The sequence below is a fragment of the Oculina patagonica genome, chromosome 14 (genome assembly GCF_052425735.1).
Source record: "Oculina patagonica isolate OP01 chromosome 14, crgOcupat, whole genome shotgun sequence".
Taxonomy (NCBI): Eukaryota; Metazoa; Cnidaria; class Anthozoa; order Scleractinia; family Oculinidae; genus Oculina; species Oculina patagonica.
The window spans coordinates 10,941,805-10,966,825 of record NC_135771.1 but is presented as its reverse complement, the minus strand read 5'-3'; the positions used below and the strand labels follow the sequence as shown (position 1 = coordinate 10,966,825).

The following is a 25,021-nucleotide window of genomic DNA, read 5'->3' as shown; positions in this document are numbered from 1 at the left end:
TCAACGCTCTTTTCGCTCCATATCACTTCGTCTGAAATGGTACTGGTCAATGCTTAAAATAAGAAACACAATTTCGGTTAGATTTGCCCCATATCGCTCACTTTAATTCTTTAGATGGAATGCTAGAAATGCATCGGCGTGAGTCAAAATGCTGGTCAATGCGAAACGACTTCGCTCGTGTCAAAATTCTTGCGTTTCATATCACTTCCGTGTGGAACAAGATTAAGACGATCGTCTTGAAGCAAATCTAGATCATTTTATTTACGAAACAAGGGGAAATCGTCCTAAAAATGACACTGAAGCAGTCTAAAGATAGGTGTAGTAGACGTCAAGTGGAGTTACATAATATTTCCAGTCGCAGCTAAAAATAGAAATTACGTGTTTGCGTGACGACCGGAAGTTGATGTAAACTGCCACGTCGATAAAATTTGCGTTGGCCTGTGAGCAGCTGAAACTTTGCAAAACAAAATAAAACTCTTTAATTTCAGCGTCAGCCACCAAAACGCCTCCATCCACGCTCACAGCTTAGTGAAAACCACTGCAGGAAAAAAAGTTCGAAGCGAACACAGAACTGAAAGAATCATGCGAGTCACATTCGACGAGTCGGCACAGAATTTGATTTCCGGTTTAAATACGGAGTCCGAGAGTTTTTTCGAAGCAGCAACATATCCAGTCAAGTATTTACTCAAGCTTTACCAAACTACAATAATGGAGCGAGAAATGCAAGAAATAACTGTACAACCTTCGAAGGCAAGGGCTGATGTTGGGAAAAGAGTAATTGTCAGGGAACCATCAACTTCAGAACTTGGTTTCCAAGAGCTACCGGTATGTTATTTTTGCAAAACACAAATGAAATAATTATTTAAACACGAGTACGATCAGTAAGATGAGAAGTTTGTCGCTCTATAGATCGAGCTATGCAGAGAATTATCATGCACTTTTATAGCTAAAAAGATGATTCGCCTTGGTTTAATCAGAAAAATTTTTGATGCTGTAGTGTCATTTACAATGTGTGCGGAACCTATTAGCTGAAAATTAACACAAATAGCTACCCAGGAAACAGTGATAGAACTCCAAAGAATTTTCATCTTACAGCAGCTAACAATTATGTATAGTCAAGTTTCCCTCAAATATTCCTTTTATTTTTACCATTCTTGAATAAAACCCTACATTTAAAATTTATATTCTAAATTCATGCGATCAGTATTACTAAAACACCACCATAAATAAATCAAAATTGCCAAAGTAAAGTCAGTAAAATTGGAGATATCATCCAAATAAAAATTCCAAAACAGCTTTTATATAGCTAGGTTTAAGGTAAAAATAGAAAAAATGTGTAAAAGTATAAATAATTTAAATATATGTAAATTCAGTTTTTCTTTCCCTAACTGGGATTTATATATAAAGGGGATTGCAGTAGTGGATCATTTACATGTAGTATCATTTAAACAGGTTAACTTGCAACTTAAAATATTCTCATACTTGGATGCAAGATCAGTTTGCACTGCTGCGTTAACATGCCATTACTGGAGCATGCTCAGTGAGGATAAGGTATTATGGATGAACTTGATGCAGCGCAACATGCACAAGTGGAGGACTATGGGATATCAGTCATGTCCATCAACTTACATGGAGGCACGATCTGATTTAACTTTGAAACAAATGTGAGTCATCAAAGAGGATCAGATAAAACATTAAAGAATATTTAAGACTTCAGAGTTTGTATCCCCCCCCCCCCCCTGCCCCTCCCTTAGTTTAGTTTTCAGCTAGCCCCATTCTTTTGAAACTGATCTCGGGTTAACTTTAACCTCTTATGTTTTCGTACAATGGAAGCAATGCATTTCTATGATAATTTGACATAAGGAGTGCGATCAATTTGTTTCAATCTGTTGCAACCAATCATCCTTGTATTATTTCAAACCACTTCTTTGAAAGTGTAATTTATGTAGTTTTGTTATCTAGATCTTTGCAAAATGCATTGCCTTGCAATGATAAGGGTTTTTTATCTAGGTTTTCTGGTTTTCATTCCCCCCCAAAACCAACTGATTTCCAATTTCCAATCCACAATCTTTGACCCAAAAACCACAGGTTTGACAGTTGCAGAGGCTTCTTAGTCTTACGCTCATTTAACAAAGTTGACTTTATTTTTTATGTCTTTTTCTACAGATACTTAAGATGCTGTCCAGAATGTAGATCTTTAAGAAGGACCAGGGATTCTTTCAAGTCGATTGTCTTCTATAACTTGCAGAATCTGTCGTCATTTTTCAAGAGAAAGTCACCCCGCTTGGTCATGTTTGGTCCTGGTTTAGAATCTGATACAAAAGGTCTTGTGCATCAACTACTCTGGGACTCAACATCACCATTTGAAGTGACTGGCATGTTCCCTGGACAATTCGATGGTATGTAGTGATCTTTCTTTTGTTGTAATTCTGATTTAGACAGCTTTGCCATATGCATCTTGTGTAGTATGCAACTTTGATCATACAGCATTGACTGATGATGCAATTGTATAGTAGGGTTTTAAAATGTTTCAAAGTTCTGCAACAATTTTTCATTTCAATTATGCAACAATCATGTGCAAGTTGTAAGTTTAATTTACATGAAAAAATTCATGCCACCGACTTGTTGCACGTGGCAAAGCTGTACCCAGCATTTAAATCAGCCCTTAGAATATTATACATAGAAGATACTTTAAGACAAACTTTAATAATACAATGTTGTTTTGTGTATAGGTATTGGTTCTGGAGTTTGCTTGAAGTTTGATAACATGGAACTAAACCTGATTACACTCTATGCATCAAACAAGTAAGTCCTCATATTTAATAAATTATAATAAAGATCATCATCATCATCGTTATCAATTGTAAATTATGCTTCTAACTTCTCTTCTTAACACCTTGTTTGATATTAGTGATAAAAGTACACTGTGCTATAATTTCTTGAAAAATAGTAACCTCTCATGGAAGGTTTTTTGGTTTTAACCCTCCTCCCCACCCTACCCCTCTGGAAATTCCAGTTCAGCCCCTTTTTAACTCTGGCTTTTAGAATGTTCCTCCCCCTCCTTGGAATTTCCAATGAGCTTCTTTGGTTATGAGCTTCTTCTGGGTGGGTGCGAATATTTCTTGGAACTGCTCATTAGTAGCACTGCAAAACCTAAACCTCTTACCTTACTTCCCCCAGGCCCCCACCCCAATATTAACATACAAATTCTCCTTTCTGGTCTCCACACACTTCATACAGTACTTGTTAGGAGAACTTCTTTGCTCAAAAAGAAGCTCAGTCATTGTTTCTCACATTCGACCATGCCATTCATGTAACCAGATTTTGGCAAGCTGTAAGTGATTGGATCACATACCATAATGATTCGATTTAGCGCCCTCCTTCCAATGAGCGCCCCCTTCCGAATAAGTGCCCCCCTTCGAATGTGTTTTTGTCAATAAGCGCCCCTATTCCAATAAGCGCCCCGTTCTAATAAGCGCCCCTATTCTTATGAGCGCCCCTATTCTAATAAGCGCCCCCTATTGCGGATAACTGCCCCTACTGAAGTCGTCGACGTCGACTAGATAAACTCATGAACATTCACCGTACCGTACATGTATATGTTTACTGCTAAAATGAACAATTCTTTAACAGTAACTGAACTTTCAACAATTTGTTACTGTAACAGTTAATGTTATTGTCAGTTATTTTAGTATTTATTAAAATTTTGTTTTGAACATTTGGTTGTTTCTCAAAAACATTAAATAAGCGCCCTGTCCTGAATAAGCGCCCTGACTCGAATAAGCGCCCTCCCTTGAGGTGCCAAAAGTAAATAAGCGCCCCGGGCGCTAAATCGAATCATTACGGTAACATTAAGTGGTGTACATGCACTCTCTTGATAATTTCCAAACACTAAACATTCAATAAATCCATTTCAGAAAAGAGAGAGAAGCTAACGCACAGCTTGGCAAACAAAGATTCAGCAAACTGTTGGCCCCCACAGAAGGTGCACATAATGATGATGATAATGAGGATGACAACAAGTCTCAACAAAGTGACACTGATTTAAGCCATCCAGTCAAGGAACTATGCAAAACTATTGATGCGTTTATCTATGTTGTGGATTCTTCAGCAGACTCTAAAAGGGGTAAGAATGGCATGTGAGACAAAAAAAAACAATAGTCAATGAATAGTCAACCTGTCAGAAAAAAATGCCTTGCAAGTACAGTGAAATTCTGATTTCTTGAGCCCATAATTCCCAAACCTCCTGATAACTCATACCAAAACTCGCATAAGTACCATATTTGTTTGATTAAGCGCCCTGGGCGTTTATTAATTTTTTGGACCTTGCATTTGAGAGTGGGCACTTATTCAAGGCTGGGCGCTTATTAAATTTTCACCATTTTCAGCAAATAGTATGTTTATTGAATGAAAATGAATTTTCCAACAATGACATGAGCATGGGACAAAGAAAAATTCTGAGTCCCGGACGGGAATCGAAGTAAGTTTATTTTGTAACAAAACAATAAATAATACAAAAACATGAAGATGTACCAAAGCAGAACTTTAACTCACTGATCATTGAAAGTTTCTGTAAAATACTAAGAAAACTTGGTCTTTGGGGAAGTCTCTTAGTAGTACTTAGTCAATTTCAAAACTCCTCTTGCGCACTTCACTTTTTTTGTAGGGTGGGGGGTGGCAGGGCTCAAAATAACGGCCGGTCAAAGGACAATGTCCGGCCAAAATGACGATTTGTCCGGACAAAATTTTGGTTGGGCGGTCATTTTGACCGGTCACGTACACGGCTTTCAAATAAATAACACAAAAAAAATGTATTCGCAGTTTTTCTTGAAATTTTACAGTAAAATCATTTCATATCATAGCAGCAAGCTCTTGCAGTCACAAATTTGTAGAATACAGATAAGACGGTCACGCGGATTTGTTAGTGGTTTGCTTAAATAAAAACAGGAAACATCCACGTCTGTAAATACGCTAAACAGACAACAATGAACATGGCATCAATCAACGTCTGCTATTAATACTATTATTTTAGTGTTCGGTAGTAAAGACCAGTAAAGTGCTTACAACCAAGATCGCCTCCACTCGTAAGTCGTTAAATAATGTAAAACTTGCAGAGTAACATAACATTACGGCTACTGAGCATTTTGTTTTATGTAGAGTAGAACGCAGAAGAAATGGAAATTCAAAAAGCGAACATAATAAAATGACACGTTTAGCGATCAAAACATTTAAGCCTTATTGATACTCTTTAACAACAAGTGCTTTAGCTTATGAGGCGAAATTTTTGGCAGAATAGGCTATTGCTTCAAAGAAAATACTCAATATTTTGACCGGTCAAAAACGAGACATGACCGAGCAAAAATTGATTTGGCCGGTCAACATGACCGGTCAGTATCCAAAAATTATTTTGAGCCCTGGGGTGGGCACTTATTTGAGGCTGGGCGCTTATTAACTTTTCCTAACTTCAGGGTGGGCGCTTATTCAAGGTTGCATGGGCGCTTAATTGAATAAATATGGTAGTTTCTTTTCCCTCAGTCAAACATTGATTTTACCTGAACCAACATGATCCCTATTCTTACCAAATATATTTCTAACCCTCTTCACACAGTGAACGTTGGAGACACAGAACTGGCTGCCATGATGAATGAGAATTGGACGCAAGCCAAAGCCCCTCTTCTAGTGCTGTCTTGTGTTTCAACAGCCACCACAACTTCATTGTCCTGTGCAACTGTCGTAGAGCTTCTGCAGCTTAGAAGACTTAACAGACCATGGCAGGTAGGTGTCTTGTTTCAGTTGCTTGCCAATGGATAATTCATTTTCAGGTTCTGAAATCTTGCTAATCTGGACAGCAAGAGGTTATGCTTGTAGGCTAGGGAAGAATTGATTTTTCATATATCTGGTACCATCCTAGGTCGTAGAAACTAAAAACTAAAACAATTTCCTATTTCTTCTAGCTACTGCCACTTTGGGAATCCAACTGTCTGTCCTCCTTTTCAAGCTCCTATAGAATTCCTACCCCCTTCACTCCAAGGCTCTGACACCCCTTCCCCACTCCCTCACCTTTTTTGGTAGAGCCGAGTAAAGTGAGACAGTATGAGTTTTTTTGCCCAACAAAAAAAAAAATTTCAAAAAAATGCAGGTCACATGTAGATCCCATAGGTATGATATAAGACAGATACTATACACATGACATATTTAATTTTACCTTTGGCCTAATTGTAACAGAGCTTGTTATCACTTTTTAGGTCAATGCAGCTTGTGTTGAAAACCTGGATGGAGTTCTGTCTGGTATTAAATGGTTGCTCAATTCATCAAGTTGAAAGCTCTGCATATTACACAGGGACCATACAATAGTAAATAATATTCTTAAGACCCTAATCCACACTATTGGAGTGTGCCTGCGCAGAAAGGACCTACTGCAGAACATAAGCGATAAAGTCGGGATGCGAAAAAGAAGAAATGAATTACAGACTTGGACAAATTAAGTCTAAGCAGCCTTATGCACCTACAGGCGCAAGAACAAAGATAATGACGACAATGATACTGACTATTACAATGATGTTAATGAAAGGAGTGTATATTTTACAATAAAATTGTACATTATATAATGTATTAAAATGTAAATAAAATAATTTTGAAGTTAAGAACAATTCTTTTCTTTTATGCACCTATCAATGTTAAGCCACTGGGGGGGGGGGGGGGGGGGCATAGGCCATGCATTTGAACTTAGCTGAGACTTTCTTTTCAAATGCCCAACCCCTGGGCATTTGTGGATGTTCAAAAGAGTCACCAAACTTCAATAAAATGCCGTAAGAAAGTCCATTAAAACGGTCAAACGTCCCCACTATGGTATTCAATTGCTGTCATATCTCCTGCCTATGCCCAGCCTCCCCCCCCCCTCCCCCAGCGGCTAAACATTGATAGGTGCATTATGTTTCTACAGAAGGTGTTTCATATCCTCATAGATTATTTCTGCCATTTTATTGTAGCCTTCCTCTGTGAAATGCAACCCGTCACTCCAAAATTTCTCCAAATCCTCGTCACTTAAGCCCTGCTGAGGAAACTTCTTTGCCAAATCACACAGAATAACATTGTCGCCACATTCCTTCACGGATCTCCTTAATTTGTCGTTCACTATCAAACGAATGTTTTCACCTTCTTCTTTGACCCAGGACAAACCTTTTTTCCCAAAATCTTTAAAGTATACATCGGTTTCGGGCATCGTGAGAGCAATGCACTTTGCACCTTGACCTGTGACGTCACCATGTAACCTTTTGATTCCTTCGAAAAGGGTTTCTTCTAAACCCTTCTTAGCTTCAATAATGTCATTGGTTCCTCCAAGAATAATCACTAAATCGTACGGTCCATATTCCTTCAAAACCTTTGGCAATCTTTCTGTCATTTGACCACAAACTAACTCACCATAAATCCCTTTATTGTCCACCTCGAACGAAGCATTAGGATGATTTTCCCGCAGTAACTTCGAAAGATGAATGATGTAAGGTCTGCCTAAGGCTTGATTTAGATCAATTCTTCCTTTAGTAAGGCTGTCTCCAAACGCTAAAATTCTATACAACTTTTGGTCAGAAGTCTTCGGTTCTGCCCCCATGTTGAATCACATTGGAACGAGGCTACTAGGCTATGCGGCCTGGCCTACTTCTTTACTGAATTTCAAAATGGCGAACAAGTCTCACGATTTTGTCGTGAGAGTAGACTCACGGTTTTCAGGTCAATCTCATGGTCTCACGACGAGACAGACAAATCTCTCGGGAAGATTTCAGCACAGCCCCCTACATTAATTATGTATGCAACTATTTCATACTATCACTATACATTAACAGCAAACATGAAAAGAACGAATCAGTCAGAATATTGTATGCATAATTAATGTGGGGGGCTGTGCGGAAATCTTGCCAATCTCTCGATAAATTCATTTCAAACCTTTATTTTTGGCTTGATTAGGTGAGTTTCTTGCGCCAATTCTGTGCAAATACACAGTTAAGCTGGTCTAAACATAGTCTACTAACTGTGGTCTAAAGTTCAGTTCTTCATCTGTTTGCTCGCTGGAAACACAGTCCATGACCATATATAGATTTAGAACACCTGTTCCAAATAAGGTCATCAATACCAGTCTCTCGCATTTTTTGTTGTTCAGGTCCACACCAGCAGGAAAAAAAACAATTTCTCTTAATCAGAACCTGTGTTTACTTGATTTTGTTTGCCGGTCGATCAATCTCCAGATTTTTTCACACCAGTCTGCATATTTTCGGTGTTTTGAGGTTGAGAGGTCTGTGTTTGAGGCCGGCTGACAAAAGCATCACAAAACGCTATTTGATCTCATATACTATGTAGGGGTGCCGCCAGTGAAAGATTCTGATTCGTGTTAGTCAACAAATATTTATTTATTTAAAAGTATAGGATCATCTTACTAAAGGTAGTTTGATCTCATATACTATGTAGGGGTGCCGCCAGTGAAAGATTCTGATTCGTGTTAGTCAACAAATATTTATTTATTTAAAAGTATAGGATCATCTTACTAAAGGTAGTTTGATCTCATATACTATGTAGGGGTGCCGCCAGTGAAAGATTCTGATTCGTGTTAGTCAACAAATATTTATTTATTTAAAAGTATAGGATCATCTTACTAAAGGTAGTCGCAACTGATATGTTAGTCGATATATGGGTCGATAGTCAACTTACCGGTACATGTTGTATGAGAGTCAGCTGATAGTCGGCCAACTGTCAGTGAACACTTGGCTGACAGTTGACTGACCTCTGCAGATAGCCAATAATCGACAGATATATCGAACCAACCATTAACCCAATGTCAGCCCATCATCAGCCAATACTTGGTCAACACTTGGCCAACAATCATTTGACACTATACTGGGCTGATAATTGACTGATATATCAGCCGACTATTGACGGGTGAATTTATTCAGCGGAATGGCAGAATGAGGGATCGGAACAGTGATACCAAAGTAAAAGCTACAGGGTGAAGCTAACCACAAGCAAACTAGTGACATTCTGTCATAATTCCGCGGAATAGAGTCGCCCCTATTGACCAAATGGAACTGACTATGGGTTGACTATAATTTAGTGGATTTATTGACCAGCCACTGACTAATACCGTGTATATGGCATACTGGACAGGACTACTCGATAATAAACATGATCAGACTTGGAAACAAATACTGGCACTTTCAACAGAAATATTTTTTCATATTCTATTCATAGCTTCTTCTTAGTGCAGAACATGAGCAATGAAGTCGGGATCCAAAGAAAAAGAAATGAGATGCAGACTTTGAGAAAGTCTAAGCGACCTTATGTGCCTATTAGTGGTTTGCCCCAGGATGGGGGGGGGGGGGCACCCACAGGAATTTGATAGTACATAGCTATACCTGGGAAGGGATTTTGGTATCCCCAATGGCCCTCTTGGTGGAAAATCTGACTCGGTCCCTATCTTGGAAAGTGAAAAGGACATGGCCAAGGCTGGGAATTTGACTTTCAATGGAAACCCAAGGGTGGGGAAATTGAGATGTTATAACCTGAAAATGTCCAATTCCCCTAAGGCTGAACCATCCTGGGACAAACCACTGATAGGTGCATTATGTGTCTACTGGCACAAATGATAACTATGATGTCAATGAAAGAAGTGTATATTTTACAATAAAATCAACATTATATAATGTAAAGGCAAATAAAATTGAAGATAAAGAAAAGTCATTTCTTTTATGTTTCTCTGAATGCCAGCTAGAGAAAGTGTTTCATATCCTCATAGATTATTTCTGCCATTTTATTGTAGCCTTCCTCTGTAAAATGCAACCCGTCACTCCAGAATTTCTTCAAATCCTCGTCACTCAAGCCTTGTTGAGGAAACTTCTTTGCCAAATCACACAGAATAATATTGTTACCACATTCCTTTTCGGATCTCCTTAATTTGTCGTTCACTATCACACGAATGTTTTCGCCTTCTTCTTTGACCCAAGACAAACCTTTTTTCCCATAATCTTTAAAGAAAACATCGGTTTCTGGCATCGTGAGAGCAATGCACTTTGCACCTTGACCTGTGACGTCACCATGTAACCTTTTGATCCCTTCGAAAAGGGTTTCTTCTAAACCTTTCTTAGCTTCGATAATGTCATTGGTTCCTCCAAGAATAATCACTAAATCGTACGGTCCGTATTCCTTCAAAACCTTTGGCAATCTTTCTGTCATTTGACCACAAACTAACTCACCATAAATCCCTTTATTGTCCACCTCGAACGAAGCATTACGATGATTTTCCCCAAGTAACCTCGAAAGATGAATTGTGTAAGGCTTGTCCAAGGCTTCATTTAGCTCACCTCCAATATTTCCCGTCGTGAGGCTGTCTCCAAAGGCTAAAATTCGGTATAATTTTTGTTTCGTTTCCTCAGAAACGATACGGTATTATTTTGGCTTCGATGTGAACTATTTACACAGTGAGGGCTACTATCCAATCAGAAGAACGGTCGTAACCACAAAGTAAATACGTTTGACTGAAGGCAATTAATTTCGTAAAAACATGTTCTTCAAATATCGGAAAGATATTCTCAGCATGATAAAAAAATATTGAGAATCGTTGCAAACAGAAATATCTGACAACTGCAATGGTTTTAAGTTTGATTAAAGCGATGTATTGTAAGAAAACTAGAGAAAGCTCCCGTAGCGTTTAATTGTTAAGTAAACATTCTAGCGATTTTCTGAAACGGAAGTAAATTTTCACCAATCAGTGTTTGCAAGCGCAAACAAAAAAGGGATGACTTGTCGTGTTTGCTCGCACGGGGGGCTGCTATCCAATCACAAGAACGGTCGTAACCACAAAGTAAATACGTATGACCGATGGCAATTAATTTCGTAAAAACAGTCATGTTCTTCAAATAACGGAAATATATTCCTCAGCATGACCAAACAAATTTAGATTCGTTGGAAACAGAAATATCTAACGACTGCAATGGTTTTAAGTTTGACTAAAGCGATGTATTGTAAGAAAACTAGAGAAAGCTCTCGTAGCGTTTAATATTATTCTGAAACGGAAGTAAATTTCCACCAATCAGTGTTTACAAGCGCAAAGAAAAACGGGATGACTTGGCGTATCTCGTGTTTGATCGCACGGTAGAGCAAGTGCGCTACAATTAAGAGAAGTGCATATTTGCAGGTGACTTACAAAGTTAATTTCACTTCATGTAACAGAGGAATGTATAAATGTGGGAGATTGCCCTATTCTATTTGTACAGGAAAATTTCACGGCATCTTCGACGTCACAAACAGCGCGAATACACGCAAAATTGCGTGGGTTCTCGCGTGGATGTACCCGGAATTGCGTGATCAGTGTCACGTCGGCGTCGCAAAAACATTCGAGTCTGCACGGAAAGTTGATAAATAAGTTCTGCTCAAAGTTTAAATTTTGTATGGACAGTATCGTATAGCAAGGTGTGCAACTGCCGTGTCGAACTAAATTCGTCTCCTTAAATGTTGTAACGCTCAATATTAACTACCGTTGCAACTGCTGGTGCAGATTTCTGAGATTAAATTAATGATATAAACATTATTTGGATTATTCAAAGCCATCGCGGTCTGATCGAAACTCCACAGTATCGCCAAAAATGCAAATCGTTATTATCAGTGTTACCAATGCAAGGCTGTTACACTGACAACAGATGCAACTTGGCTGTGTCTTATTCTGTGGAGATAATTTTATATTTGCCGGGAGAGCGTGCAGCGCGGATCGAGCAAAATACAATCCTGGTACGACTATATATAACATATAACTTTCTTTAAACTTGAATTTTGCTTAATTAAAAATCCTTGTTAAAAATCTGTGTATGGTAGCTTTTTACATTAATTTGCTTTGGTTGTTTACGTGTCTTTGTAAAGTGACAACAGGCATTTCATTTTAAAGAAATGGCTTCGAAACAGTGTGCTTATCTCTGTTCTTGTCGACCAGGGTTTTGGTTTGTATGAATTTGGCATTTATTTGATTTGAGCATGTGATCAACTCAGAGAAGTATATACCTCAAGCTTTTTGTCAAAAGGTAATAATTTCATCTTCGATAAAAGTGTTGTTTTGCATTTTATCAGAGATCAGTAGTCACAAAACACTTTATTTATGGAACTGATTTATTTAAGGATTGTTTGTTTCAAAAAATAAACCATTTAAATTAATTGCATTACTCTGATCTTGCATTTTACTCTTGTGGTTTCATGTTTCCCCACATTGATAGGAATATATTTAAATATTTTCTGTAAGTTATTTTTCCATTCATGTAACATCCAAAGTTATGCTATCGGGTGCCATTTTTAAGCAAAAAAGTGTTCTGCAGAAATAAAAAAAATCATTTTAATTTCCACTGGATGAGTAAAAACGATAAGGCAAGCTCCCTTCACTTAACTTAATTTGGAGATAAAGACATATGCTATTTCTATAAAGAGAAATATTTATGTGTTACTTGAACTCTTGAAAGCTAAACGTAATGTCTCCTTTACAAAAAATCGACAGTAGGTGTAAAATGAGAATTTAAGTTACTACTGAATATGAAGTTCTTCTTTTCATTCTGCACTCGTGCATAAATTCGGCAAATTTAACATACACTAGGACCTTCTCCAAATTAAAGTAAACCCCAAACCCACCTCTCCTTAAGTGTTACACTATTCTTACCCTTCCGCAATCAGGAAACGAAACACTATTTCTTTTTGAAATAGCTGCTTGTTGGTCAAATGTCTTCGGTTCTGCCGCCATATTGAATGACATGACATTGGGAACGAGGCTACAAGGCTATGCGGCCTGGCCTACTCTCTTTGCAGAGTTTCAAAATGGCGAACGAGCTGAACTGAACTGATATAATATTTTTACAGCTACCTAACGACAACTGGTACAGATGCTTTCCCGGTTAAACGTAGGAAGAAGTGAGTTCTCAATTTTTAAATCAACTGTAACCGTAAGGTGAAAAATATTGGCCATTTAATTTTTCTAGTTAAAGAATCCGATTTGACTACACATCAACACCCCTACCCTCCACGCCCCCTCCCTCACATTTAACTTTAAACTTTTAGGACTTTTAGCTATCTCTAAAATTTTTTTGATTTAGTAGGATGACAAAACATGACAGTCAAACACATAGGACATGTATGATCACACAGCTGTGATTTCACTTACATGTAGGAGTGTAGCCTGCGTTGCAGACAAACAAAACCCCGGTTATATCCGTCAGCGAATTAGAGCACAAAAGCTTGTTCCGGCTCCCTGCGTGTTACCAGGGATTTTTATAATTACCTCTGATTGGCTCTTCGATAGGGCCGTTCTTTCATGCGCCGTGATTGGTCGAATGGATCTCGCAACACCATAGTTACACTTTTGATGAATAACAGATACACAATAAACTTGCGGCGATCACGGCAGATCGGTGAGAATAAACGTTTGAAGCAGTAAAAAGCAACTGGTTCGAACTATCTGATAAAAAAGAAAACAATAAGGACAAGAAGCAAACACAACTGAAAAGCAAAATGGTCATTGTCTTGTGGTGAAAGAATGTCACACAACGAACCATCCGTCATCAGTGATGAGAAGCACCATGACCTTGCAACACAACAAACAGCCGAACCCGGCGTTACAAATGCAGAATGCAAGTAGTCGACATCTTCAAGGAAAATTTAGGACCAGAGCAAATATTTCGAGAGCTCAAAAAATATCTTGCAAACATGAATGTTTAAAGACTAACCGCAAAAGTAATTACATATGGCAAATTTAACACAGAGGTGTCAAAACAGTCAAAATATACAAACGAAAAGCCGTGCAGACTATGACCTCTACACATTTGCTATTAAAGCGACAGTCTTATGGCTCTACGCCACCTAAAACGCCTCCAAATAAATTATACAGCTTACAGCATAAAGTGCCCTTTCTTAACAAGTGAAAAGCGAAATAAATTGGATGACCAATTCCACAGAGCGGCAAATATACAAATTATACGACAAGAATGCCTCAGTGTAACTGGTATCTGGTATTCATCGAACGCGTAACTATGGTTTCACAAGATCCACTCGACCAATAACGGCGCACGAAAGAACAGCCCTTTTCAAGAGCCAATCAGAGGTTATTATAGAAATCCCTGGTAACACGCGGGAGCCGGAACAAGCTTTTGTGCTCTAATTCGCAGACGGATATAACCGGGGTTTTGTTCGTCTGCAACGCAGGCTAGTAGGGGTGCAGCCAGTGAAAGATTCTGATTCATGTTTTTCAACAAACTATTTATTTTAAAGTAAGGGATCATGTTTACTAAAGGTAGTTGTGTCTGATATGTTGGTCGATGTATTGGCCGAGAGTCAACCAACTTGTTGTTTGAGAGTCAGCCAATAGTTGGCCAACAGTCAATGGACACTTGGCTGACAGTCAACCGACAATTGGCAGATAGTCGGCAACCACACTGGGCCAATAATCAACCAATATATCAACCAACCATTGACCCAGTGTAAATCGACTATCAGCCAATACTTGGTCATTCACCAATAGTTATTTGACACTTGGCTGATAATTGACTGATACATCGGCCAACTGTTTGCCGAGTGTCGACTGACTATGGGCCGACTGTAAGTGTTGAGTAACTATCAGCCAACTATAGAGAGTCTGTCAGTCAGTCAGTTTGGCTGTCAGTCAGCCGATAGAAGGTTAATACTCGGCAGAGTGTCGACGAACTATCAGCCGAATATCTTACATATTGTATGTTGTATGTTAGTCGACTATCGGTCGATTTAATACTTTTGCTTCTTATATTTAGTTTTAGGAATTTGCATCCGTCAAACAAACACATGTGTGGCATTGAAACCAAAGCAAGCTTTGCTAGCGGCAACACAGAACAGAATGAACAGTACAAGCTCCTACACATTTGAAACACTTGCTGTGTCTAAGCCTCAAGATCATGTCGTTCAGGTGGAGCTGAACAGACCAGAAAAGAGAAATGCAATGAACAAGACATTTTGGAGGTAAGCATTCCTTCTCTACTCGTGGAGAATGGAGTCATTGATCTTCCTCCAAGCCACCCTGTCTCGTACTGTCACGACCTTTCCCTGCCTTCATGTCTTAAATCCAAGATCATCCTTTTCCTTGTACAGCATAGACCTTATGCAAAAATGGTTGTCATTCATTTCTGTTGTTTGGTCAAGTTTCTTAAAACACTGATGGTGGCGCTTAAATATATATGAAATATTATGCTATTCTGAGAAGTTTCAGTGTTTTGGGTTAAAAGGCTGCAAAGTTATGACTCATTCAAAAAAGTCACCCTGGCCTGCCTAGCCTCGTTCTCATGTTTTTGGCCATATAAATCCCCCTGTAACTTCCCATTAGATGAACGTATAGCCTTTAAACTTCATACACTGATTTACTTTGACTTTATCTTTTAGTTAGTCTCCCTCGCAGCTGTCTTTAGTGACGTCACGCAACAAAAATTCCTCCCCACAAACGGCTGCTCACATTCGAACAACATTCCTTTCCCTTTGTTTCTTATGTGACCAATCACAGCACAGGAGATTTTAATCAACATGTGTTTCCCGCGAACTGGTTTGTTGTAGAGAAGAACATTTGGATGCGTTTAGAAAACGTTGGCATTTTTTTCGACCGAACCAGAAAGCGTTGCAATTCATTTCTAAATATATTTTCAAAACATTGTCAACGCGTTTTGAAACATTCCAATAATATTGACAATGCATTCGATATCAACGAAATCACCGAGCATTTAGAATCATTCACGGGACTGTTGTGTCAGCTTTTAAAATTCTCTACAGCGTATTTTTAATTCACTTGCATGATTACAAAGACAATGTTATTTCGGTTTGAATTTGGAGCAGAAACTAATCAAATACACAGAGTAACTCCTGTAATTTTGCGGCGTTGAAATCATGCTGCAAGTCTGCGTTTCAAATGACATTAAATCCCATGTATTTCGCACGCACGCAACAAGTTCTGATGATAAATAGACAGTGAAATTAGTTTTATTCCGCAGCCACAACTCTCTATAACTGGTGCTGATTAAACCCTTCTGCGGTTAAGTTATGAAAAAGGGCTTCGCTTCACAGACCATTCCAATAAAACAGCATACAAATGAAACACGCAAACATTTATCTCTTAGCTTATTTAGCAACGGGTCAACATGCGGCGCTACATTGTCTGGCGTGTCTGCTTCGGATAAATTATTTTTCTGAAAAGAGCTGTACACCACGGTAACGTTCAGTTTTATCCGGTTTACAAACGCAGAAGAATTAAAAGCAAAGACCATGCGTCTCATAAAAAGTTTTAAATGCCGCCTTTGCCGCGTAAAAAGAGTTAAGTTGACTACATTAAATTTGTGTTGGGATAAACTTTAAAAATACTTATCGCCAGTTCATTATAACAAGTCATGCATGGCGAAGTATGCATTGGGGATCGACACATATCATTATTATTTTCGTACTCTTGTCTCTTCTTCCCGAAAGATTGCGGTTCTGGAGGTCTTAATTGAAACAGAGCAAAATGTTTTGCAGTATTTTAAGTTTTGCGGAACATTCACGACAGACACTGATTCAGATCAAACGTTCGAACTGAAACATGTACTGAAGCAGCCAACGTGTATTGAAATATTTTATTCATTCCTAAAAGTTTTTATAGCGGATTAAATAACATTACGAATTCACAGCAAATACAGTAATTACAAAATGTAGTCGAGGAAAAGAAGGATGTTTTTGTCAACCTACCTACGGGTTTCGGTTAAGTCTCTCCTGTATCAAGTCATTGTCAAGTGGTATTGATCAGAAATTGTAAACTGATTTCGAAGCTTTCCCACGGCATGGAGCTGCCGTGGTTTCTTCATTGTCTTTCTCGACTCTTAATAAGAGTTTCGTTTTTGGTATTTTTCTGATCCTTAAAGATTCCCATCAATTCAGTTTTAAGCTCTTGAAGATGATCAGAGGCCAATTAAAAGGTTATAAGGTCTTATAAGCCGTCCAATAGCCGACTTTGCAAACTGACAACTCGCTGGTTGCTGAATATAGCAGATCACATTCACGTCCAGACATGAACAAATCAGAATAATCGCCGGAAAATCGAAATGGTTCTCAACGCATTTGCATTTAAGCTCGAAATTTGAAATGTATTGCTAACAACAAAGCCTCTTCGACATTTTGAACTGAGAACTACAAGATAAAACACGCAATGCGATTGGTTGATTACTTTGGCGGGCACGGTTCCCAAGATATATGAACCGAATGGTGATTGGTTGAAATGCGGAAAGGAATTTTGTTCGAATGTGAGCAGCCGTTTGTGGGGAGGAATTTTTGTTGCGTGACGACACTAAAGACGGCTGCGAGGGAGACTATCTTTTAGATAGAGTAATTTAATTTTGTTGACAAATGATTTTTCTGGGAGCCGAAAATTATCGGCCGCCATATTTGCATTGGGTCTATACTTAAACAGTACCACATGAAAGTACTGCTCAGTAGCTTTCATTTTACTGGCTTCACACTGGGGTTTCATCAACAGAGTCAGAAGTTTAAACCACTTGTACCACATAATAAACAGTACTGTACCACATTATCAAGGGTCGATTGAATATTTAATTTGCCAAGTTAATAATTGATAGTTTACTGATTTGTCAGCACTTCAGTATACAGTACAGTGCAAATTAAACTTTTCTCGTCAAAACTCTAACACAATCATAAATTTCGTGAAAAGATTGGAAAATGACTGTGAGTGTCAAATTGAAATTTGTGATCTGCTCGTTGCTCTAATCAATGGGCATCCATGGCGAGTTGCAAGAACCAGAATTCCAGTTATCAGGGTAAATTTGCCCAAATTTTGATCAAGGGAAACCAAATTTAGTCAGAGTTAGCCGGGTTTTTCAAGTTTTCTGAATTCAAGTTAACTGCAGTGAGTAAAAAACAACTGAAAAGTGGGGTCACAATCCAAGGGAAATGGACATTAGTTTGAGTAAGGGGGGTGTTCGAGTTATCCGAGTTTGAGTTACCGTGGTTCTATTGTACCACTCAATAGCTTTCATTTGACTGGTCACACACTAACGGTTTCATTTGTATTTAACATGACTGTACAGGCTTGACTGTTAAAAGCACACAGCTTTGATATTATCTGAAACAGATTCTTTCCTATTTTTTTTTCTATATTTTTGAATTCTCTTAAGATTAGAAGTTTTAGCACAAAGGACATAAAACATCAAGTGTAAATGGTACAACACAGGATATCACTATCACTCACAGGATATTATAGATTGAAGTATCAGTGTTATCAGTATGAGTCACATGTTATTCTGTGTATAGGGAAATGATTGAGTGCTTTCAACAGATCGGAGATGACTCTGACTGTAGAGCTGTGGTGTTAACTGGAGCAGGAAAAGTCTTCACAGCAGGTTATAGCAGACACATTAACTTACATTAACCTCTGTATAATAGTACAGAACTTCTTAATGCACTAAGGGGCCGAGATGAGTGTCCATGAGTATTGACTTAAGCCCCTCCCGGGGGTTTCAGGGAACAATGGAACATTGCAATAAATAAATTGGGAACACGGGAACAAAGCAAAATAAAGCTGGGAAAAAAAAAAAAAAAAGCTGTGTTTCTGATATTTTAGAGAACAGGGATCACAAAAATCAGCAATTGAAAATACTTTTAAGGAAAAAGGGAACACAAGGGTTTTATTCGGGAACAAGGGAACATGGATCACCCACCCCCACCCCAAGGAGGGACTCTGTCATGGACGTACCTATACTATAGAGTTTGAGATAAACAACTTGTGGTTCTCTGGGACTTGAAGTGTCCGTACTTAATATCACTAAAGTATATTTGATTTTGACAACTGAGCCACGTATCAGTCACTACATTTATTCCTTGATTTTTGAGTCAAGAATCAATTTTTTACACATCCAAGTTTTGTAAATCATAATATCGATTCACAATTTAACAAACATAATTATATCATTATGGGCAAGACACCTTACTCTCACAGTGCCTCTCATTATCCAGGTGTATAAATGGGTACCGGCGAATTTAATGCTGGGGGGTAACCCAGTGAAAGACTAGCATCCCATCCAGGGAGAATAGAAATATTCCTCTTCACTTCATGCTACTGAACCCAGGATGAGCTCTAACTTTATGGGCACCAGGCTCGTTTGCAGAATTTACCTATAAAATAAATAGAGGATATTACGTGGTTGCGCGGAGATATGAAATTTATCTTCTCGTGTTCAAATCGATATCCCCTTCCGACGATTCCCATTTCCGGATTTGAGAAATGGTCCGGGTTGTACGAATGTTTCCGAACATTTTCCATTTTCCGTGGATTGCTGAGATTGCGAGGAGATCCGAGATGTTTCGACTATCTTCTTGCTCATTCAGTATGAAGGGCAAATTGTCAGAGTTGTCGATATTTACATGTGAAAATAACATGTTATTTTCGAAGAGTATTTTACTGATGTTTATATAATAATAGGCAAAAAGACAGGTTACAAGTCAGAATAAAGAACATTGCATAGTCTGGATGCATCACCAATTTCTCACAACAAGCTAAACAAAATCTAGAGTAAATTGTAAGGAGAAGTAATATTTTGAGACTGGGATCGACTGAAAGGATGTGATAAAATTTGTTGAATTTTTTAGGCCTGGATCTCATGGACATGGGCAGTGATCTGATGACTTCTGGTTCTGATCCTTCCAGACAAGCTCATAAGTTGAGAAAGCTTATCCTATACCTTCAAGAATCCTTTCTTGTGATTGAGAAATGTCCCCAGCCAGTCATAGCAGCAGTGCACTCAGCATGTGTTGGTGGAGGAGTTGATATGGTCTCTAACTGCGACATTCGCCTTTGTTCAGCAGATGCATGGTTTCAAGTGAAGGTACATTTAGCTTCAGTTGGTAAACAATTTTCTGCCATTATTTATAAAAATTGTAGCCCTCCCTTCTTTCTTTGCTCACTCCCTCCCAATAATGTCTGTCCATCCATCATCCTCGGAGACCCAGGGGCAGGTTAGAAGGGGCGACAGGCAGCTTATCGGGACAACGGATTTTCTCTCGAGGTAAACTTTCGCCTGAAAATCCCATCGTCCTGATAAGCTGCGATAAGCTGCCTGTCGCCCCCACTAACTGCCCCTGACCCTCATTTTTTTTCAGACAGAATCACAATAAATTATTACCATCTTTAATGTTTTGAGTTCTCGTGTGCATTGGAAATGGCATAAGTACGATTTCAGTACTTTATACTCTGGAAAAAGTGCACTAAATTATAGAGAAAAATGTCAATAATAAGTGACAACAGAGATCTATGCTTATTTTTTTCCGCATTTGAATTTCCGTTAAGTATAAAGCTGCCTAGTATGTAGCACACTACTAATGGTCCCTATTTTGTTTCTGAGGAGGTACCTTCATGAGTCTAATAATTATTAATTAATTTATTAAAATAATCATTAATTAATAATAATATTGTTTCTCTCCTGAAGGAAATTGACCTTGGATTAGCTGCAGATCTTGGTACCTTGCAAAAATTTCCAAGAATTATTGGAAATGACAGGTGAAAGGAAATAGAGGATATTACATGGTTGCGCGGAGATATGAAATTTATCTCTGTTCACATATTACGGTGGCGAGCGACGGTGGGATATCGATTGGGAGATAAATTCATTATGTAATATCTTTTATTAAAAACTATAATACTGGTTTTGCGATTTTCCGGTTGCGCATTTCGGTTCGGGTCCGGGTCGCGGATTCCGACATTTTCCGAACTTTTCCGAAAATTTGGATTGCCGAGTTGCCGGGAGATCCGAAGATCTTTCGATTTAATATCATACTTTGCTCATTCAGATTGAAACAGGGCAAACTTGTCAGAAAATGTTTCGAATCGATATCTTCATGTGAAAATAACATGTTATTTTCCTGTGAGATATGATTTTTTCGCGGGATTCCTGGTATTTCACTGATGTTTATATAATAATGATTTTTACTTGATTTCAAAAATGATTAGCAATTGCTTTTAGTTTTGATATGTTGTGAATGAAAAAGCTAACTGTTTTATACACATATTTTTAGCCTTGCAAGAGAGCTCTGCTTCACTGGTAGACGTTTTACAGCTGAAGAAGCCATGAAATTCGGATTTGTGAGGTGTGTGTCAGTGTTTGATGCTCTTGAAAAGCTCCCCTGTCCTCCCTGGTTTCTTCTTGATGTCTTATCACTCTCCCTCCTTGGAACAAAACCGGGGGGGGGGAGGGGGTTACTCCCTATAATGGCCTACGGGGAGGCTCCCCCGGAAAGGGCTACCTTTTTCAGGCTTCAGAGGTATATAAAAGGGTAGGGATTTCACAAGTTCAGGTATACGAAAGGGTATGGAAATCTGTCATTTAAGTTTTTAAAATGGCCTTTAATTAAAATATTTCGAACTTATGCAATTTATGGCTGTATTATTTTAATTTATTAAGCGCTCCATGAAATTAATAAGAAAACGTCCTGTTCTAAGTCTATGCCAAGTCTTTCAGGTATATGAAAGGGGTACCTTTTTTCAGTAAAAGGTATACGAAAGGGGTAAAAAAAATTTTAAAATGGTATATAAAAGGGCAAGGGGTTAAAGCTCGGGGGGAGCCTCCCCATAATAAACTTTTTTGATTGCCCCCCTCCTCCCGGGGAACAAAAGTGCTGATAATTTGTGTTTTTTCAACTGTTTCAGTCGAATCAGTCCAGACCGTGACAGCCTAGTGAAAGATGCTTTGGAACTCGCGGGTCAAATAGCCAAGAAAAGTCCTATTGCCATGTCAGGAATCAAACATAACCTTAATTTCTCAAGAGACCATTCAGTGAAGCAGGGCTTGGAGTATATGGTGGGTATAGTACGAACATCAACACTTTCTCTCTCGTGAACTGTCGTGAACACATGAAAAGAAACAATTGAAACGAAATTTACCAGGTTTATATAGAGGCGGCTGTATTCGCAGGCTAATATAGTGAAAGCTAACTTAACGTTTTTTCCTTTAGGCCACATGGAACATGGCTATGTTACAAAGCGAGGACATTCTGAAAGCTGTGCAGGCTGGAATGACCAAAGAAGACCCTGTGTTTTCTAAGCTTTAACCTAACTCAAGCATATATTCATTATACTTCAAAAGAAATGCTTTCAAAAAGCACTCAATAAGTTCACTTATTATTGTTTATTTACCTTCTTGTATTCCTGGAATCAAATAAAGTTTGCGTCAAGTTACTTTAAGTACAAAGTATGGAGATGTATTAAGAACTGTCAGAGGGTTTTGAAAAAATGCCCGGGGTGCTTATTTTCTTATTTTTATTTTGGCAGTTGAAGGGAGGGTGCTTATTGGAGACAAGGGGCTCATTCGTGACGGGGCGCTTATTTATTTTTAACCTTGACATCTCCGAGCAGAAGGCCATTGCTAAGCCGTTTAAAACTAACTAACAGAACAAATCCTTCTACTCAAAACTAAACTAAACTGAGTACAATGGGTAATTGGGGATTATTGTGACAGGTACAATACAACTCATTGAAGTTCATGGAGCAGAAGGTTGGATCAAAGTTTTGCGGGGATATGATTTCTCCTGCCAGTCAAGAGCACCCAACACCCAGGGGGGGGGGGTACTCAGGGTTTGAAAATACATGTGACGGGGATGATCGAAGGATTTTTTGGGGATTGAAATTTTCGGATTCTGGGATTTTTTTGAGTTGAGTAGGGATGTTTTTGGGTATTCAAAACAATCTAAAGATTTGTGGTAGTGCCTATGGCTGCGTAGTTCTGCGAATAAAGTACAAACAAACGTGTTTTGCTGTTGATTTTTTAGGGGTCAATTTTTGATCTAGGGATTTTTTTGGGTTATGTTGGAAGCCCTAGGGATTTTTTTGGGTCTTGATTTTTGCCCCCATTCGATCATCCCCGTCACTTAAAATCCCGAGTACCCCCCCTGGGCCCAACAGACCGTTTCGGTGAATATCTGTTCGGAAGACCTATAATCGCGTACGATTTTCGGATTAAAGTGTGATTAAAAACTGGAGATTTCTACAGCTCAAACTTTCATGACATGGCGAAAGTAATGCCTGTTGTTTGCGGAGAGAGAAAAATGTCGTTTTGGGAACGAAAAAAGGCCAGCTACGATTTTCAAGAAGGCGACAGCGGCTCACAAAATAATTCGGATAATAATATTTCGTTCCCTAAAATTTCCTGAAGTTAGAAAGTTCAGCTACACTTTTCTTAGCATTTAAAAATAAGGCTTTAAAACGCACAGAAAGGAAACTTATAACGTAAAAACGGTGCTCCAACACCTATAGTAAAATACCATCGTTGGGTTTGCCTGTCCTGTGGACAATTGTACATGCCCCTGCAGTCGGAAACGGTAGGGAGGGAGCCCTGGCTGGGGTCATTGTGTTGTGTTTTCGGGCAAGTCACTTAATATAAATGGGTACGGGCGAATTAGTCAGAAGGGAAAGCCTGCGATAGACCACTCCTAGTGAAGTGGAAAATGAATTTATATTTTACTTGAGAATCTGGCAATTATACAGAAGTATTCATTGTATCTATTGGTTTAGTAGGGACAACTGTAAACAAAAGTACAGTAAAAACCCGCATGTAAGAACCTACTTTTTTCAGAGTTTGGCAAAACAGGTTCTTGTATTATGGGGTACTTATTAACAGTTTAGGCTAAGTAGGTTCTTAATTAGGTTCTTAATTTCTACTGAGTAGATATTGTGGTTGTTTATCAGAAAATAGTATAAAATCTAGTCTGTTCTTCATTATAAATATTTATTTATGCATGTTGCCAAAAGTCCAACAACATTTAATTGATCAATGATACAGTACTGTACTTTTTGGTTTTTGGTAAAAAAAAAAAAATAAATAGTTAAACCCACATATAAGAACCTGTTGGAATTTGTTTGGCTAAACAGGTTCTTATATTTTGGGGTATTAAAAAAGCAAATTTCTGCCAGAAGGTTCTTAAATCCCCAGGTTCTTACACGCGGGTTTTTACTATAGTTGGAACACTCACGCTAAGAAGATAAAAATGCGGATACTCGACGCTTAAACTTTCTCAATGGCGCTTGCAAACATTTTTAGAGGTCCCCCTCTCCCCTTTCAATGTTGAACCCATTGTGGCTAAGGATTGTCTGTGCAATATGTTCGTGAGCTCAACATGGAGAAGGGGAGGGGAGAGAGAAGGAATTAATTTGGAAATCGTGTTGTAGCTCCAGCTGAATACTAATATGTTAAGAGAGAGTTTTTCAGCCGTCGACGCTCAAGCTCTACAAAATTTGCAGAATTTGGTCATTTTGCATTGTTTCACAGATCAGAGAACGGGCCAAGCAATGTACCATATAGAGCTTTTATTTTGCTCAGATTAAGCCTTTTGTTTGATAATTGGTGACGTTTTCTTTCGTGTTTTGACAGGTTTTGAGAGACCTTTTGTAACTCCTTAAAGGGTTGAAGATACACTTGAAAAGTGAGAGTCAGGGATAAAATTGTATTCGTTTCGCACTCGATGAAGTGTTCACAAGGAAGAGCTGGTAATGGGGCGCAAATTTTTCCAAAAAGCTTGGTGTGCATGAGCGATTTTCACCTGTGTCAGGGGACCTAATATAATATAAAAAATTTAAAAAAAAAAAAAAAAAAAAAAAAAAAAATAAAAAAAAAAAAAAAAAAAAAAAAAAAAAAAAAAAAAAAAAAAAAAAAAAAAAAAAAAAACCCAAAAAAAAAAAAAAAACCCCCCTTTAACCCTAAAGTAATTCGCGTTTGCTTTGGTTTTGCATTAATATATTGCTACGCATAAGTGATTCAAAAAATCTCCCGCCACTTTCTCATCCCGAATCAAATCAGGTGTACCAAAACCAATCTTTGAAAGTAACACCGATTTAAAGGGAATGAATGCTATTAAAGTGAAACAAGCAAATACAATTTAAAACTTTTGTTTATTAAGACAATCATTCTTGTAATAACTTATGATTAAAATGCTTTTAAAAAGTTTTCTTGATGTAGTTAAAATCTTTGCA

At 38.3% G+C, this 25,021-nt stretch overlaps 4 protein-coding genes across 4 annotated transcripts; 2 read left to right on the top strand and 2 right to left on the bottom strand.

Moving 5' to 3' along the window:
• The first annotated feature begins 325 nt into the window (after positions 1–325).
• LOC144637652 (F-box only protein 4-like) lies at positions 326–6,632 on the top strand. The gene is made up of 7 exons (XM_078496712.1): positions 326–825; positions 1,453–1,664; positions 2,167–2,399; positions 2,733–2,805; positions 3,918–4,126; positions 5,609–5,775; positions 6,246–6,632. The coding sequence occupies exons 1-7, from the start codon at positions 583–585 to the stop codon at positions 6,318–6,320; spliced, it is 1,212 nt and encodes a 403-aa protein (XP_078352838.1). The 5' UTR covers positions 326–582; the 3' UTR covers positions 6,321–6,632.
• Positions 6,557–7,737, bottom strand: LOC144637657 (uncharacterized). Its single transcript, XM_078496718.1, has one exon. It carries the CDS (start codon positions 7,607–7,609, stop codon positions 6,938–6,940), a length of 672 nt encoding a protein of 223 aa, XP_078352844.1. The 5' UTR covers positions 7,610–7,737; the 3' UTR covers positions 6,557–6,937.
• A 1,906-nt stretch (positions 7,738–9,643) lies between these two features.
• On the bottom strand, positions 9,644–12,760 carry LOC144639128 (uncharacterized). Its single transcript, XM_078498378.1, has 2 exons — positions 12,734–12,760; positions 9,644–10,404 (listed from the first exon to the last, which is right to left on the bottom strand). Exons 1-2 carry the CDS (start codon positions 12,758–12,760, stop codon positions 9,754–9,756), a joined length of 678 nt encoding a protein of 225 aa, XP_078354504.1. The 3' UTR covers positions 9,644–9,753.
• A 28-nt stretch (positions 12,761–12,788) lies between these two features.
• On the top strand, positions 12,789–22,248 carry LOC144637655 (delta(3,5)-Delta(2,4)-dienoyl-CoA isomerase, mitochondrial-like). The gene is made up of 8 exons (XM_078496717.1): positions 12,789–12,927; positions 14,796–15,000; positions 18,319–18,407; positions 19,654–19,889; positions 20,490–20,560; positions 21,076–21,147; positions 21,707–21,857; positions 22,012–22,248. Exons 1-8 carry the CDS (start codon positions 12,900–12,902, stop codon positions 22,105–22,107), a joined length of 948 nt encoding a protein of 315 aa, XP_078352843.1. The 5' UTR covers positions 12,789–12,899; the 3' UTR covers positions 22,108–22,248.
• The last annotated feature ends 2,773 nt before the right edge of the window (positions 22,249–25,021 follow it).

What these genes read in the sequence shown, in the direction of transcription:
- LOC144637652 (XM_078496712.1), top strand. Translation starts at nt 583, where the DNA reads ATGCGAGTCACATTCGACGAGTCGGCACAGAATTTGATTTCCGGTTTA. An exon ending in GATTTAACTTTGAAACAAAT is followed by an intron (nt 1,665 to 2,166) that starts GTGAGTCATCAA and finishes CTTTTTCTACAG; the next exon opens with ATACTTAAGATGCTGTCCAG. An exon ending in GTTCCCTGGACAATTCGATG is followed by an intron (nt 2,400 to 2,732) that starts GTATGTAGTGAT and finishes TTTTGTGTATAG; the next exon opens with GTATTGGTTCTGGAGTTTGC.
- LOC144637657 (XM_078496718.1), bottom strand. Translation starts at nt 7,609, where the DNA reads ATGGGGGCAGAACCGAAGACTTCTGACCAAAAGTTGTATAGAATTTTA.
- LOC144639128 (XM_078498378.1), bottom strand. Translation starts at nt 12,760, where the DNA reads ATGGCGGCAGAACCGAAGACATTTGAC. An exon ending in CAGAACCGAAGACATTTGAC is followed by an intron (nt 10,405 to 12,733) that starts CAACAAGCAGCT and finishes GAGGAAACGAAA; the next exon opens with CAAAAATTATACCGAATTTT.
- LOC144637655 (XM_078496717.1), top strand. Translation starts at nt 12,900, where the DNA reads ATGCTTTCCCGGTTAAACGTAGGAAGAA. An exon ending in ATGAACAAGACATTTTGGAG is followed by an intron (nt 15,001 to 18,318) that starts GTAAGCATTCCT and finishes TTCTGTGTATAG; the next exon opens with GGAAATGATTGAGTGCTTTC. An exon ending in ATGAAATTCGGATTTGTGAG is followed by an intron (nt 21,148 to 21,706) that starts GTGTGTGTCAGT and finishes CAACTGTTTCAG; the next exon opens with TCGAATCAGTCCAGACCGTG.